This window comes from Xyrauchen texanus, chromosome 14 (genome assembly GCF_025860055.1).
Source record: "Xyrauchen texanus isolate HMW12.3.18 chromosome 14, RBS_HiC_50CHRs, whole genome shotgun sequence".
NCBI lineage: Eukaryota > Metazoa > Chordata > Actinopteri > Cypriniformes > Catostomidae > Xyrauchen > Xyrauchen texanus.
This window is the reverse complement of record NC_068289.1, coordinates 4,982,304-4,998,602: the sequence shown is the minus strand read 5'-3', so window position 1 is coordinate 4,998,602 and position 16,299 is coordinate 4,982,304. Positions and strand designations below refer to the sequence as shown.

Below are 16,299 nucleotides of genomic sequence, written 5' to 3'. Positions count from 1 at the left end.
ATGATCTGTAAGCATGGGGCTTTTTTAGTACTGGTCATTGATTCAAGTAATTATTTTGACATTTGTGTATAAAGTGTTTTAATTCTACAATATATGGTGTAAAAACGTCTGAGTGCTGCCCTCTTCAGGTTGAACGGTGGCTACTGCAGTTGAATTTTCCTATTGGCTGTTGCGGTACTTCGTGACGTAAGCGGTGACAGCTGACGTAAGCAGGTTCCAGCTCACCACGCCAGATTCATGTACATGTCGTCTTGCGACCGTGTGAGGAATAATAACAACAACATAGAGTCTGACAGCAGCTGTCAATTAATCCGTCACTATGAGTCTCAGGTGCCCCCCCCCCACTCAGCCCCGCACTCGGTTCGTTCCCTCTATCCCCGCCGGGGTCTGCCCACTTTTCCTGCATTTTCAAATATTTCTAGTGGGTGGAGTCAGACTCTGAGCAGGTGTTTAGTTACCCTTTAAGCTCTGAAGGTGTTTTTAAAGTTTTCCTGTTTTAGTGGCATTCCCAATATTAAAGTTTTATAACTGGAAGAAGAAAGAAAGTTTTTGGTATCATTGTAAAGAAAACTTATAAAATTTAATGATATAGATTGATACATTCTGAGACTCTCAGCCTTAGAAACTGCTGAAAAATCACACAAATAAACTAGAACCAAGTTGACCTTATATATTTCATGGTGTAAATAAGCTAGCTCTGGAAAAAACTGCTTTAGTCAAATACAACAATGACTAAAGGTAGTCTCTCGCCAAAGCTTGCAGTCATGAGTAACGAGATCTCATTAAGTTCCATTCTGTGTCATTTGAGCCATCATTGAGTCTGTGTTATGTAGTTAGCACCATCTAGTGGTGGGATATGTAATAACAGTGAATGATTCTTTCTACCCATATTTGGATGACTTCCACCTCTGGTTGTAGCGATCTCAATCCTAATACGACTGGTTTAGCATTCCATGATGCTAGACTACTTACTACATCATTTCTGATAAAGTCATCTGATCCAGGAAAGCTAACATGTGTTTAGCCAGGTAGCAGATCATGTGATGTGAGCATATTGTATTTTGTGGATTATCTAATGATCTATGTATTTGATTATGTTGCATGTGTGTGTGTGGGCTCGTTTTAAAGATAATCACCTCGTCTAGAGAATGGTATGTGATTTTCTTTTTTTTTTATGCTCTGTGTTTTTTATTCTCTTGAAGTTTTAAGCGAAAATGGGGCAAATAAGTAACCTGTTTACATGTAACATGTTTGTCAAAGATATGCACTTGGCTATTAATCGGGCATATTTTGTCTGTAGGTAAAAAGAAAAAGGCTGGTTGTATTCTTCTCTTTGAGAGTTTTTCAACAACATGACACATGGCTGTTTAATGTTTTTACTGATTACAATAATATGTGAAGTGCAAATTAGTTTTTATAAATTATAAAAACCGAACACTTCTAATTTGTCTGCAAATTTCAATGCACTTGTTCAGATTTGGTCATATTGCTTGCATGCACTGTAAAGTAGAGCTTTTAAGCTTTCAAACGATGCCAATTTTGTGTCGGTCAAGACTGTAGTTAGTAATACAGTTTTGTTTTTTCCAGGCCCATTGTCCATGAAATCACTCAAGCACCGTTATCTTGCCTGTGTTAATGCAATTCCTGTTGAAACAGGAAGTTGGGACGAGGCATATTTAAAAGCTTGTATGTTTTTTGCTATTGTTAGTAAGATGTAGGTGGTATCAGGGGAGGAACATTCTCATTCTAGAGAACATTTTATTGGACAAAATCAATGAGTGCTAGTTGACTAATCGATATTTTCGAGCCTATAAGAGAAACGCTGTCAATTTAAAACGTGTATATCTGCTAAAAATTCCTTGTCACATTTTAGGAGAACACAAGCTCAAAAGCTAATACACATTTTGATTTTATGGGGTCTCAAAGATTAAAAGGAAGAAAAAAAAAAAAATAGCCCAGTATTTGACTTTGTATTTTGTTTGAATAAAATTGAGATGTCTTTTCTTTCAGGTCTCCTTCAACATAACGGTGGACACTCGAGGATGCCCTCCAAAAGGTACCAGGAAGAGTTTTACCATCAGGCCAGTTGGCTTCAAAGACCATCTAGAGGTTTCCGTGGAGTATCGCTGTGATTGTGGCTGCACGCAATACACAAAGGCCAGCAGTAGCCTCTGCAATTCTGCCGGCACCCACAGCTGTGGGATGTGCCGCTGTAAGCCTGGCTACCTGGGAGCCCGCTGTGAATGTGAGGAGGGCGAGGTGGACCACCAGCATATCAGTGTCTGCAGAGAGGCCGAGGGTAAGCAGCTGTGCAGCGGCCGCGGAGAATGCAGCTGCAACCAGTGTCTGTGCTACGAGTCAGAATTTGGCAAAATCTATGGTCCCTTCTGCGAATGTGACGACTTCTCCTGTGCCCGGCACAAGGGTGTACTTTGCTCAAGTAAGACAAACCCACAGAACCTGAGATTAGATGAAAGATTTGAATTGCTGCAAAGTGAACGTTTGATTGCCACCTTTCATCTTTGAAAGATTTATTTCATAATCAGAATTTGCTGAACACTTTGATAGAACATTGCCGTTTTGAGCTTATTTTATTATTGTTAAGTAGATATTATGAATCTTAAACAGAGTTGACACCACATTTAATTTGACACGATTGAAAATGATACTGTACTGTCTTAAGCTCATTGGTGATGTCCAATGTTCACAACCCATGTTCTCTAGATTTTTTTGTCCATTTCACCTGCCACCTTGCATATTGCATTGTAGTCGCCGAAGATTAAAGATGGATCCTGTTAAGGGATAGTTCTCTCAAAAATATAAATTCTGCCCTTTACTTTATTAAGCCTCATGTTGTTCCAAACCCACATGGCTTTCTTTATTACGTGAAACACAAAAGGAGATGTTCGGCTTAGTGCTAGGGACTGACAGCCTCTGGGTACATTTACACGACAACGATGCGCTAAAAACGGAAACGTTTTTCCTTTGCATTTTTTAAAAGTTTCGCGTACAGACGGCAACATTGTCAAAAGGATCCCCACTCGCACGGATCCGTGAAAACGACTAAAACGCTGTATTATGCATGCCAGGCCAGTAGTTGGCGATGTCACTTTGTAAAAAACATTATGTGCATGCGCACATAAGCATTCTTTCACTGAGCGGTGAATACAAACAATGAAGGTTGTATTGAGGTTGCATTATTACTAAAAATGAGGTTGCTTTATTACTACAAGTGACACTGGACTATAAAGCATGCCACCTTTTTAAGGACTCCAACTGGTGATTCCATGTTGGTCTGTTCGCCCTGAGGTAAGGACGAAGTTCTTGAAGTTCTGAACACTTAATACGCGTGCGCATGTCGTCATAATTTTCACAATTTCGTGTTTTTCTATGTTTACACGGAGACGTAAATGGCATCGTTTTCAAAAACTTGCACTATGAAACCCATTTTCAAAAGTTTGCGATTTCAGGCCCCAAAACACTGTTGTTGATTGAGGCTGTCATTCTGCCTAACATCTCCTTTTGTGTTCCTTTGAAGAAAGTCATACAGGTTTGGAACAAGATGAGGGTGAGTAAATGATAGAACTTTAATTTGTGCAAATTGTAACACTTTAAAATCAGTATAAAGCCCTGTTTCACTAAGTGTGAAAGTCTGTTATGGTCCATGCCCTAGTTTTTCAGAATGCAGTGGTAGAGCAATTGTCTCAAGGCAATTGGTACATCCGTACTTGGCTTGCCAATAGGCCTCTTAGGATGCCACATTTGTGCCTGTACACATTTTTGATCAGTTCTTGCTGGAGAGTTGCTGGCTGGCACCCCATCCCTCCCTATCCCTCCCTCTCACTTTCCACATCCATCCCTGCCATGCCACAGTGAGAGCTTTGTAACAAGCTGCATTTTGTTTATCCATGAACACAATGGCTGGTCTAAGAGTAATAAAGCTCTGTTTTTCTTTAGTCAGCAGGAACTGCCGGTTCAGCACAAAATGGACATTTGTTGTGATTGGCCAGCCAGTAGGCCTCTGGACTTTGAGAGCAGTACTTACAGTGGTATTGCTCAGAATATGCTATCTCAGGCATGGAAAACAATTCTCATCTGCAGTAATGAGATCTTAATGAGTCTGAGCAATTATGCTCTTTCGCACCACTTTGCCATGGTGAATTAACAGGGACAATTCTTGTAAACTTGCTAATAATGGCTATGGGAAAAAACAACTGTTGATGAGAGAGTTCTCTGTAGGGTTCATTTACTTGTTAAATGCCTTGTAAACATACTTTGTGGCATTTTGATTTGGCTATGCCCTGCTAAAAGCAGATTGTGAGCTACCGGATTTCATTTTCAGTGTTAAATTGAACCCTAAACCTCCCTTGCAACTTACAAAGTTATTTTATCAGCAGAGAGCTAACATCTAACGAATATGCCACGAAGCTGAACATACTATTCTAGTGAAGGAAAGCTTGTTTCAAATAGAGAGCAGTGTCATTATCATTACTAAAGTGATCGTTTACAGAAAATTCTGTCATCATCATTTTTCCTGAACCTGTATGGTTGTGCGCTAGATACACAACCTGGCAAATTTGACTTTGACATTGACCCCGCCTCAACCACCAGTTGGCCCAAGGGTAATTGTCATACCAAATGCCATTGGAGGAACAATGAAGCCCCAGAAGTGGCAGTGGGAACACAACCGGCCCTAGCATGTCCAAGCATGCCCTCAATTTTGGTCTTTCTACTCTGGCTAATTTTGCACTCAAAGATTTGTGTCCAATCAGATGCTCTCTATAACGAGAATGTCCCTCCCCTAATTCTACCTTTTTCTGGCCAGCAATAGCACGTAGCAAATCATGGTCATGGCTTTGATGTAATCTTAAGGCTATTGGCTACTTACAAAAAAAGGGATGAGCCCTATGATATGTATGATAGGAAATATGTCAACACAGCTGCCCATAAACAATTCCATGGGGTCTTTAAATAAGTGTCCAAACATGATTCATACTTTGTGAAGAATTAGGCATGTTTAGCTTTGCTGTGTGGTGTGGTGTGGAAAGAGATGAATATAGTTTGGTAAACATGACCCTGTTTAAAGGTCAATTTGAATAAATAGAACGGTTCCTTTGGGGGGGTGGAGCTTCTGAGCTTCCTCCTGTGTCAGTTGTTTACGGGGTCACTGGGCATTGTGAGCAGGACATGACTACAGAAAGTTCAATGGCCGGTGACCTCTAACTACAATACAGCTTGGCACGAATATGCTTTTATTAAAAAGGTTGTGTACCTTTGTGTAAGTTCACCCTTTGTAGGCTGAAAATAAATGTTATTATTCCATATATTGCTGAAATAATAAAGGTTACTTTTAAAGACCACTTAAAATTAAGCATTTAAAAGTAAACATTACTTTAAAATGACTGTAAGCATTCTTAATATTGGTCATAGTACTTTGCTCACACACCTGAAGTAGACAAAGGCTTTATTCTTCTTTAACTTCTGTTTGATGGAGGTGCCTTTTAAAATGGCTTTCTCAGCTGTACTCTATGTATGTATGTATTTATGTTTGAGCTGACAGTAGATGCTTCTGTTGCTTACAACAGTATTTTGTATAGCAGTAGTAGCACAAAATAAAGCCAAGACAAGATGTGAAGGTCATCCTGGATCATCAGATCAAAGTGTTCTGTTGCCTATTCTGTAATGTTAGACTGAATAGAAACAGAAAACGGACCTCTGATGGGTGTGGAGGGCAGCCTCTGCTGTCTACTTAAACATGGATTTATAGGTGAATAAGAGTACAGATGAGATGAGGAAGAACTTATTCACATGGCCTTGTCTCTTTATAACAAATAATGTGTTGCATTGTGGCTACGTTTGGAACAATTTTTGTTAACAAACTAGATGGGTACATTTCCTGAAGAAAATGTGAGTGGTGCTTGCCGTGGCAAAACTCGTCAAACAGCATGCTGTAACTCGAAAAGAACAAAAATCACGGTCGTAAATAAATCAACCCGGAAGTCTGTACGATTTTCTGGTGCAGAAATATGTGATTTGTTACTCGGTTGCTAGGGTAAGCCCGTGTGGTTGCTATGCAGTTACCAAGGTAATACAATACATGGCTCCTTTCCATCCCGAGCGAAATAAGTCAACCCGGAAGTCTGTACGTTTTTCTGATGCAGAGATATGTGATTTGTTACTCTGTTGCTAGGGTAACCCCATGTGGTTGCTAGGCAGTTACCGTAGTGATACTTATCAAGTGTCCTTGCCATCCTGATTGGAATAAATCAACCCAGAAGTCTCTCTGATTTTCTGGTGCAGAGATATAGTTATAGCTAAACGGTTGCTAGGGTACTCTGTTTAGTTGCTAGGGAGTGGCTTGGCAGCTGCCAATCGTGAAACTTCAAAGGCTGCTTGTCAGTATGAATGATATAAACCAACTCCCATGCCTCTGTGACATTCAGAATGGAAGATATGCCTCTATGGATTTTGGTTGCTAAGGTGCTCGACAATGGTTGGTAGGGAGGGGCTAGGAAGTGTTGAGGTGATTCATGATTGGCTGTTTGCTGCCCCGAGTCAAACGAGACCACCCTTGTGTTTCTATGACACTTCTATCCGGAGATATCCCTTTGATGTCTTTCATTAGAAGTCTATGGGACTTGTTGCTAAGGTGCTTTAAATTGTTGTTAGGGCGTGGCTTGATAGCTTCACAATGATCCCGAGAGACTGATTGGTCATCTGAGTAAAATGAGCCCGCCCCCTTGTCTCTATGACACTGTGATCCAGAGCTATGTTCAATACAAAATGCCTATTTCATGGTCCGTCCTACACCATTGTAAGTCAATGGGGGCAACTTTGGGCAGCTCCTGCCCCCCAGGGGTGCAACTTTTACCCCATATTGAGGCATGCTCTTACAGAGCCTGCCAGCCTCTTCAAATGTAGCAAATGACACGTTTCTGCGAAATCCTGGCTCGGAGCTGTGATGCGTCAAAATTTGTCGCAATGTTAAGTCTATGGGATTTTTCGGCTTATAAAAGTCGAATCGCTTATAAAAGTCATAGCACACGTGTCCTCAATAGGCCGTTTGATTTGACACCTCATTCGTGGGTCTACGCCAAACGGTGCGGGACGAGTTAGGTGCCGAAGTTTTGTACGGAGATATAAAAATAAAAATAAAAATAATAAGTATGTGAGATTACAATAGTGATGCTTTGCAAGCACCACTAATTAAGAATAGACAATAACTGGCCAAATTGTGTCTAAAAAGTTACTTGATATTAACTTATTTTTGATAGAGCTTTTGTATAAAAGTAAAATCACTCAATAATTGTGCTGCTGTACTGAATCTCAGCACAACTGTGATTTCCTGCAGCCTCTGTAATTCGGCTAATGACTGTGCTAATATTCACTACAACAGCACTCATGTGATATTGCTTGAATGTGAGAAGAAAGAGACTGAAGAGAGCAGGACTACCAGTTTCATTGACTGGTAGTCTGGGACAACTGTCGGTAAGCCATCATTACATAAAAATAATTGACTATATACTGTAATTACCCTTACTCTTATCTTCAGCTGTGTATTGAAGGTCAGATGAGATGAGCATGGTCTTGCTATGGTGCTGATAGCAGCCTGGAGTATCTCTAAGGGGATGGAAGCGCAGATTATAGATCTCTATGTAAGACTGGCTGACTGTCCACTGTTGTTTCGTTTGAGTCATCTCAGCTGTTATAAAGTCCTTCAAGCACAACTCAAGAATTTGTCATGAAGTTTTGAATCTGCGGAACTTTTTGGGATTTGAAAGGATTTAGCGTGAGAGCTTGTGGAAGTTTCATATTGTCTTTTTTCATTTTTAATTAAAATAAAATTTACGTTGTGTGTGCCCCATGTCAGTATTTTACAATATGAAGATGCATTATTGTTCAGATGTTGAATATTTGTAAAGCTGTGTGTTAAAACTATTGAATTGTTTTTGATGGGGCCCCTAGTAAACCTTGGCTTTGTAGTGCTGTTTTGCACATCTGCTGCTGATTTTGCTTCCCACCGCTCAATAACACCAAGAGCTAGAAATAGTGTGACTTTTTGCTCTCCAGACTCAAAAATGTTGAATGTGGAATGTAGTTTTTTTTTGTTGTTGTTGAGGTTAGTACAGGCCTAGTCAATTAATATGCTATATGTGATAATGTGTTCTTACTGGCGTTTGGCACTATGAAAATTGCAAGCAGCGGTGGGACATTTTTTATGTTAAGTTGTGTGGAACTAGTATGAAAACTTCTACCACAAACGTTTTTCTGGCTCATGATTTCTGCTATCGGTTCCGTCAATTAGAACGAAACGAAGGTGTTTTTGTGTTCGTTTAGATTTGTTTTAATTAGTCTACAAAAGGAATCAAATCTACTCCAATACTCTTTGGTGCCCATTCACTCATGTGAATATCCTCAGCTGTCTGATGCCGCCGTAAAATTACTTCTTCCATTCGCCTCAACTTATCTGTGCGAGGTCGGGTTTTCAAAATTGACTGCTTTGAAAACAAAGTACCGAAATCGGCTCCAGGTGGAGGATGGCATCTAACTCTGTCCAACATTGAACCGCGAATTGCGCTTCTTTATAAAAAGAAGCAAGTGCAGGTGTCCCACTGATTGATTTAACAATGTTATGGCTAACGAGACGCACCCTGCATCCCAATTCGCATCATTCTTATGCAAATGATTTTAGAATGCAAGACGATTCTTATGCAACATGTGTTACATGTAAAATAGTACACGTTATTACAACCTAGAGTTATCTTGTTCAAAGTAAGTATATAGTATTCAGAAACATTTATGATCATTTAGACATATGTTCCATACTTGTCTGTTATATAGTTTTATAAAAGTCATTAAATGGACTCTTTTGTTGTAGTTAAGAAACCATTGGAGTTTGATGAACTCTGATTCAATCTTTCATATATATATATATATATATATATATATATATATATATATATATATATTCTCTGAAAAGCAACCTTCAATGCAGCAGGAAAATGAAAGGTTCAGTTGAACAAACCCAGTTTAGATCCTCTGGGAGCCTCTGGGAACTGGATTAGCATGCAAACAAATAAAGTGACTCCCATGGTTCCTGTCTCTCTTATGATGCTCCGAGGGCTCTGTCATTCTTTAAATACCAAACATTTATATAAATGTTTCAGAAGATCTCTGTTTTAGGATAAGATAGATATTCATGCTTGGAAATAGTTATTATAAATAATAATTTTATATATATATATATATATATATATATATATATATATATATATATATATATATATATATATATATATATGGATGTTCCTTGTACATTCATGTTAGAAAGTTGAAAAAGCTCATTTCTCTCAGGTCAGATCAGAGGTATAGACACACAGAAGGTTTTATGTAATGTACTGTATATATTTTATGCATGACTCTTAAGGCAGGTTATATTTGAGTGACATTAACATAATTATTTTGGTGAAAATGTTTTGATGTATACCCAGAGGATGTATTTTTACCTTGTGCAAAGCTTGTTTTACAATCAGATACGTACAATGGGGTTCAAAAGTATGAAACCGATAACGAAAATGTTTACATTTCTTTTTTTACTTGAATATTATTAGAATTTATTAGAAAATATATTATCAGTTTTGACCATTTAAATGAATTACCATGAGTTCAGACTTTCTTAGCATTTGGTATGTCTCCTTTTGCTGTAATGATATCATGCACTCTAATTATCCCAGCATGATCTGAGAATATTCCAAAAGAGCATCTTGTGTGCTTCAATGAAAGCCAGGAAATCTTAGAATAGGTCGTTACAAATGTTCTTACATTAAATCTATGAAATATGATGCTATGTTTAGTAATTATATATACGAGTATGATTTTAGCTGGATTATTTTCTAAAATGTGGTAGTAATCTCTATGTTGTGTCTGAAGATTCAGTGGTTGTTGAATCTGAGAGCACATTCAGGTCTTATTGTGTCATCACTTTACCAGTACGTAGCAATCAGTCAGTGCTAGCAAACAAATCACTGCTGTCATTCTGTCTTCTTTATATGTTTGATGGAAAAGCGGTTTATCTTGGACTTGTTTAGCGGCTTTTACAAGCTCTTTTAAATGTTTATCTTTGCCTTGGTGCTTCCCACATTTAGTTCATTAAACAGTATTTAGTGCAAAATTACACTATTAAACCAAACATCTTGTTTTGCTCCTAGGCAGAAACCTCTATAATGAGCAGCCACATAGTTGTGACGGAGGCCCAGTCTGTACATGTTTAAAAAGTAATATGCTTTTCTAAGTGCATTTGATGGGCTTTCTGAGCAAAAATGTGTTTACTGTCCACTGCCTATCATTGTTTTGAAGGCGTCAAAAGGCTTTGTAGCAAGAGAAAACTATATTTATCTTGTACGCCTACTCTGTAATTTGCTATACCCTTGTAGTCACATGAGTCAACTTCTGACTGCACTAATTATCTTAAATATAATTTTTCTGCTCAAATAGCTGTCACATGTGCTTCTCACGAATTTAAGGAACATGTGGGAATCATTTAACAATAATTTTATTAAATTGTATTGCTTCTTGCTATTTTTATTCTAATGTTGGAATACAGTTAGGTTTGCTGGGTTCTGTGGAATCTCATAAAAGGAACAGATCCCACAACTAGGCATCAAAAGACCTTTTGTTTTTACTGTCGAGACTTTGTCACCACTTTAAGAGGCATCTTGTCATGTTTTGGCCTACAAACTTGCATTGCCTGTGTTTTTCTAATGACAAATGACTCCTTACTTTTTAGGAGACTCCAGGTTAGGAGTTCAGGATGTTGATTTTGTATGCTTCCAACAAAAATAATGGCACATAGTGCCATATAGATATAAATAATGACATGGAAATAATTAGGGCTGCACGATATATAGAATTTATCGAAACATCACCAATGGACATATCGCAATATGCATATTGCAAGGACAGAAATATATTAATACTTTAAAATATTAATGTGCATAGTGACGCAGATAGCAGAGAATAGATGGATGCTAGGTTGTCACTTAGAGATGATACATTTCATTAAGTTGTACTATCTTTCAACATACTCTGTGATATTTTTCATGCTGTAGATTGGAGAGCGAGAGCGTTGTGTCCCACTCTATATGAATGACCAGCTACCGCAATCTGTCTCACAGCATTAAAGAGCATCAAAATAACATGTATTGTTTGTATTTCGTGATAAAAGTGACAATTTAAAAGCTAAGATTTAAGTCGTGTTCCTCCAATATCTATTTCTGATTTAAATGGAACGTGTCATATTTGTGGATATGTTGCTGTAACCGGCACTGTCCTGTGCTTCCGCGTTGTGTGTATGCAGATAATAATGAGACCAGACGGCAGTTTACAAACTCCAACTTGGCTTGTTTAATGTCCACTGTGGATCTGTGTGCATAAATAAAAAGTATGGATTTCAATTAATGGATTGTCCCATTAGTCATTTCTCAGTCTCAAGTTTAGGGCAGACTGACAGCAGGTACTTTAAATCAATGCAGAAAGCGAATGTCTGCGGCAAACGCTTCTGGACATAAATTAATATATTTTAAATTATTAAAAAAGAATGAACTAATTTTGAAATTGATACAAACATGAATTATAGTGTATACTTCCAAGACTATTTTAGAATATCCCACAATATGATACTCATATATTCATATGCTTTTAAATTATAATGATTTTTTTTTATATGACTGAAGATTAATTTTCATATCTGCTAAATAGTTCATGGGGAAGCTAAATATTATACACAGTCTATATGCAATTTGGAACTGAAGACAACCATGTTTGTGATCTCTTGGATAAATGCCCCATTTTTTTAATTCCAATAAACTTTACGTTTTATTTGGGTGGTTTCCGATGTTCCGCATGCTTTGATGACATCATCGAAGGATTATCTCATTATCCAAAAATGTATCACGGATTTTGATTAGTTTTAGTTTGTTTTTTATCATTTAACTCATTATTTGTCTAAATGTAAAGAAAATATTATCTGGGTCTTTATAAACACATTTTGAAATCTAGGCCACACTTAAAGTATGAATGTCATTGAATTAGAAAACAAAACGCCAAACTAATGGGAATTTACTTTAAATAAATATAGCACAAGCACAATTTATTTTAGGTTTTAAATGGTAAAACTATAGATTAACAATAGACAGAATTAAGACAATGTATTTGGATTCTTTCTTGTTGTCAAACTTTACTGGAACATAGCTAATGTGATGAGCTACACCTGTGGTTACCCTGGCAGGACACGTCACAATCTTCAGAATCAGAAGATCTTCAGACAGACAAATTCGCTGTAATCTCTCCCACTTCATAAGATCAGTTTTTTGATTAGCACTCTGTGAAAACTAGCTAATCTGGTATTCTGTTAACTGTGTGACTTCTATTATAGATCCCTTTTTTCCTATTTCCCAGTAGCAACATCAACTGTGTGTCTTTGGATGTTTTACTATTGTGTCTCGGAAAAATGTTCTTTGTGGTCCATATTACAGCAGAGAGAGCTGCTGCTGTCACATGTTCCTAAGGAGGAACAATATAAGTTATTTAATATTCTCAAAATTTGGGACAGTGTGATTTTAATTTGTAGACACTTTTCCTAAAAATATTTTCGTAACAGGTAAAGGTTGGGCATGGAGGAGGCGGGAACCAGCTGAACAATCAACATAAACTTTTAATGTATAAATTAACGTAAACAATTAACTTTAAGAAATATAAACAGACAAAGTTTGAGTTTCTCTCTCAAACCGGTGTCTCTGGCCTCCCCTTATCTCGCTCTCCCTCTGATTAGCTGATTCAGCGCTGCCCGTGCTCCATCACGGACCGACCACGTCCTCCTCACTATTTGTTATGCCTTTTATAGATTTTTTTTATAGGTATTTATTGTGTCTTGAATTTTCCACTCTACAGATAAATTGAATTACTCATAAGTTGTATTACTTGTGCATGCACACGCCATCAAACTGATTTATACCATGATACCAGAACTTGTTTGTTTCCTCTTTCAGAGGGAAGGAAGAATGTCCAAAGTCTGTGGTGACAAGTATTTTATGAGGCTTTACATGGAGACTGCTGAGATATGAGGTTGTTTCATCAGCAGTTTTGAATATGGCTCAGACAGGGAAGTAAGAAGGTCCCTGGAGCAAAACTGTAGCCTGCTGGTCGTTCCTCACATGGGCGGTGATTACAGGGCTTTCTTGCAAGCTTTTTTTCAGATTCAAAAGATAGTATTTCAAGTTGCCACCAAAAGAGAAACCACAAACCATGACTGTTTTATAATTCTGATGTGAAATCGGTCTGCAAGACCAAAAGCTAACAAGCGTAAAATTTAACTGTGATAACATTGCATGGTTTGCTAACTGAATCTTTTAATAAATGCTGTATTTGACTGATGACACACACACACACACATTATTTTGAAATGCATTTAGTTCCACAATTCCAATGTTCCTTTGTCTATGCCAATAAAAAGCCCACTAAAGCACACACCAGCAACTTAACCTAAACTTAACTTAACTGCTTGAAACAGAAGTATTTGAAGATTGGAACGAAAATATTAATGTACAAGACTCTGTACTTAATGTATTCCATGAGGGCAGGAGCTACAGTTCTGTAAAGCATTGTGAAGGACGTAACTGAATAAAAAAACGGTAGAAACATATAATCTACAATTTTGAATCAATAGTTTTATTAGTATAAAAACAATATATTTAAATTATGTTGCAAAATGTTCAGATATAAAAATATGAAAGTTGTTTTAAAGTGTAGGGAGATGACTCGATTGCTTCATTCGTTTCATGGCAGACAATGCATCATGGGTGGGTGGCTGGGTGGTCGCTTCTGAGCTCTTTTGGCTCGCATTGTTGGCCGCGATTCTCTAACTGGTGGGTCTTTTTCTGCAGGATCATGGATAGCTTCATTCAACACAAATGAACGTGCGATATTTTAAACATAAGGTTCAAATAGCGTGCACTGTCGGCTTAAACAGAAACATATACCCTCGATTAACAACCTCTGATTTCACAGTTGGCCTGTTTAAAGGTGTAAATGTTATTGTTAAAAATCTGTTATTCTATGGAGAAAATGAATGAGAGCTTCACTTATGGAACCAGACTGTTGTGCTCTATTACAAATCATACAACAGTTAGTTTCTGTCCTCGAATCTGATTGGACGAGAGGCATTGCTAATAGCTCACACCATCAGCACTGGGATGCTTTACTGTTTATATCACTCCACTTGTGTTCAATGAGTTCCAAACTTGTAAGACCTGAATTGTCTCTCAATTATGATCGCTCCGATTACTGCTACACTATAGCTGAGAAAAAACAGCTTCAACATTACTGCTGATCACATCTGAGAGTCACGAAAAATGGAGTAAACATATACGCTCAGGGCGCCTACCTGATACAAGTTGGGAGAGGATGTAAACTTTCAACATGGTGGAGGAGAGACGCATTCTGTATCGGTGTCAAAATAAGAGTTCCACAAGAAATATACAAGAATGAAACCGGAGTCCTCCATGCTATCAAATCACAGCTAAGGAGTAGAGTTAGACAAACAGCTGCAGGTAATCACACACTCAGTCTCTCTATCTCTATCTCTATCTCTCTCATACACACACACACACACACACACACACACACACACACACACATCCCATAGAAACAGCACAAGCTGTCGTTAATGGTTTTAAAGTGTGGTTTTCAAATTGGTAAAGGAGGCTTGAGCGCATGGTTTGAACTAGCAACGGCATATCTGTGGCATAAGAAAGTAGTTCCACACACACACACACACAAGTGTGTTTATTTGGGGGACAGTGCTTCATTTTTCCTACTTATTTATTTACTTATTTCAATTATTTTTCGAGTAAGAGTTCTGTATTGTCCATCTGTCACTCTCTTTTGATATTGCTTTAATATTGATTGTTTTCAAACAGGTTTCCCAAACGCTCCATCTTCCCTCATCTTCCATTGGTTGCTCAAACAAACAGCAATGTTTTGATAAAGCCACAGAATCACAAGTGTTTACCTTGTGATTCTGACACCTAAAATGGTTTCATTTGAGTTAACTCCGCATATTTAGCTGGGGTGGGAGAAAGTATTATTTGAAAATCAAAATTACACACTTCACAAACAGTGTGTCACTACAGTGACACTTGGTTACTTGGCATCCAGTCACCCAAAATCCTGAAGAAAAGTCAAGCAGAGCTTGTTTTCTTTTACTGGCAACTCCATATTTTAGTACAGCTGGACGGCCTCATATTTGTAGAGTTGTATAATGTTCAATGGTCTGCTCTTGATATAAGATGACGGCAAGGGAAGTGACCCATTTTTATAATAGATGTGACACCATAGAGCTGATTCTGAGGAGGAATGGGAATATTTGGGCAAGTTAAGTCCTTGGACCCCACCACATGACACAAACTCTCTCATACTGACCCAAACGTTTCAAAGGGATGGTGTACAGTATTTGAGTGGAGAGAACTAAGGCAATCAGCGGGGGTGTCATAATTTAAAGAGGAATGTCTTTCCTGTTGCTTGAACTGAAGGATCTACTCTTCCTGTGGGACAGCTGAGGGTCAAAAGTTCTTTATAACAGGAAGCACTGGTCAGCATATCAGTCAACTAATTGGAGTTTAGTTCAGGGTGATTAACAAATGGTTTCAGTAGTCCTGGAATATAATAGCATGTTGAAATAATCATTTGTTTCAATGTCAAATAAATGTATGACATTATTTTGTACACTGAATGTAAACCAACAGTGAAACTAAGAAAATTGGCTTCAAAGTTGTTTTGATTTTGGTTGGGATTTTCTAGTTACTGCCAATTTTCTCTTAATCTGAGCAGAGTTGAGCCAAACCTGTCTGTCACAGGACAGATATAATCATAGATATATCATAGTCTAAAAGACCAGATTGCTGTCATAATTAAATTTGGACAAAATGTGTAGTTACTGCGTTTTAACTTTGCATGGCAGAATGGATGTCCCACATGTTAAAGTTATTTACAGTTGGTGTAGTACCAGAGATTGTGGCTGGATGACAAAAAAACAAAGTTCTCATATTTGGTTTTTTTAAATAAAATGTAGTCGTACAAGAGACTGGGATGAGCAGAGACACTCAAGAATGCAGAAAGGAATAATTTGGACTGTGGTCATTTCCAGCCTTTGGAAATAACTTGCATTGGAGAACTCGGCTTATTTTCTAAGTAAACATCTCAAGAGTATTCTGCATCTGTTTTGGAATGGTGCATGGCTATGTG

The 16,299-nt window shown here is 37.9% G+C and overlaps 1 protein-coding gene across 1 annotated transcript in view; it reads left to right on the top strand.

Annotated features, from left to right (window-relative positions):
* The window catches only part of LOC127654946 (integrin beta-5-like), a 42,668-nt gene that overhangs the window by 15,278 nt on the left and 11,091 nt on the right, over positions 1 to 16,299 (top strand). Inside the window, exon 10 of the mRNA XM_052142522.1 lies at positions 2,011 to 2,440. Within this exon, the coding sequence (XP_051998482.1) occupies positions 2,011 to 2,440 (430 nt within the window). The remainder of the gene's footprint in view (positions 1 to 2,010; positions 2,441 to 16,299) is intronic.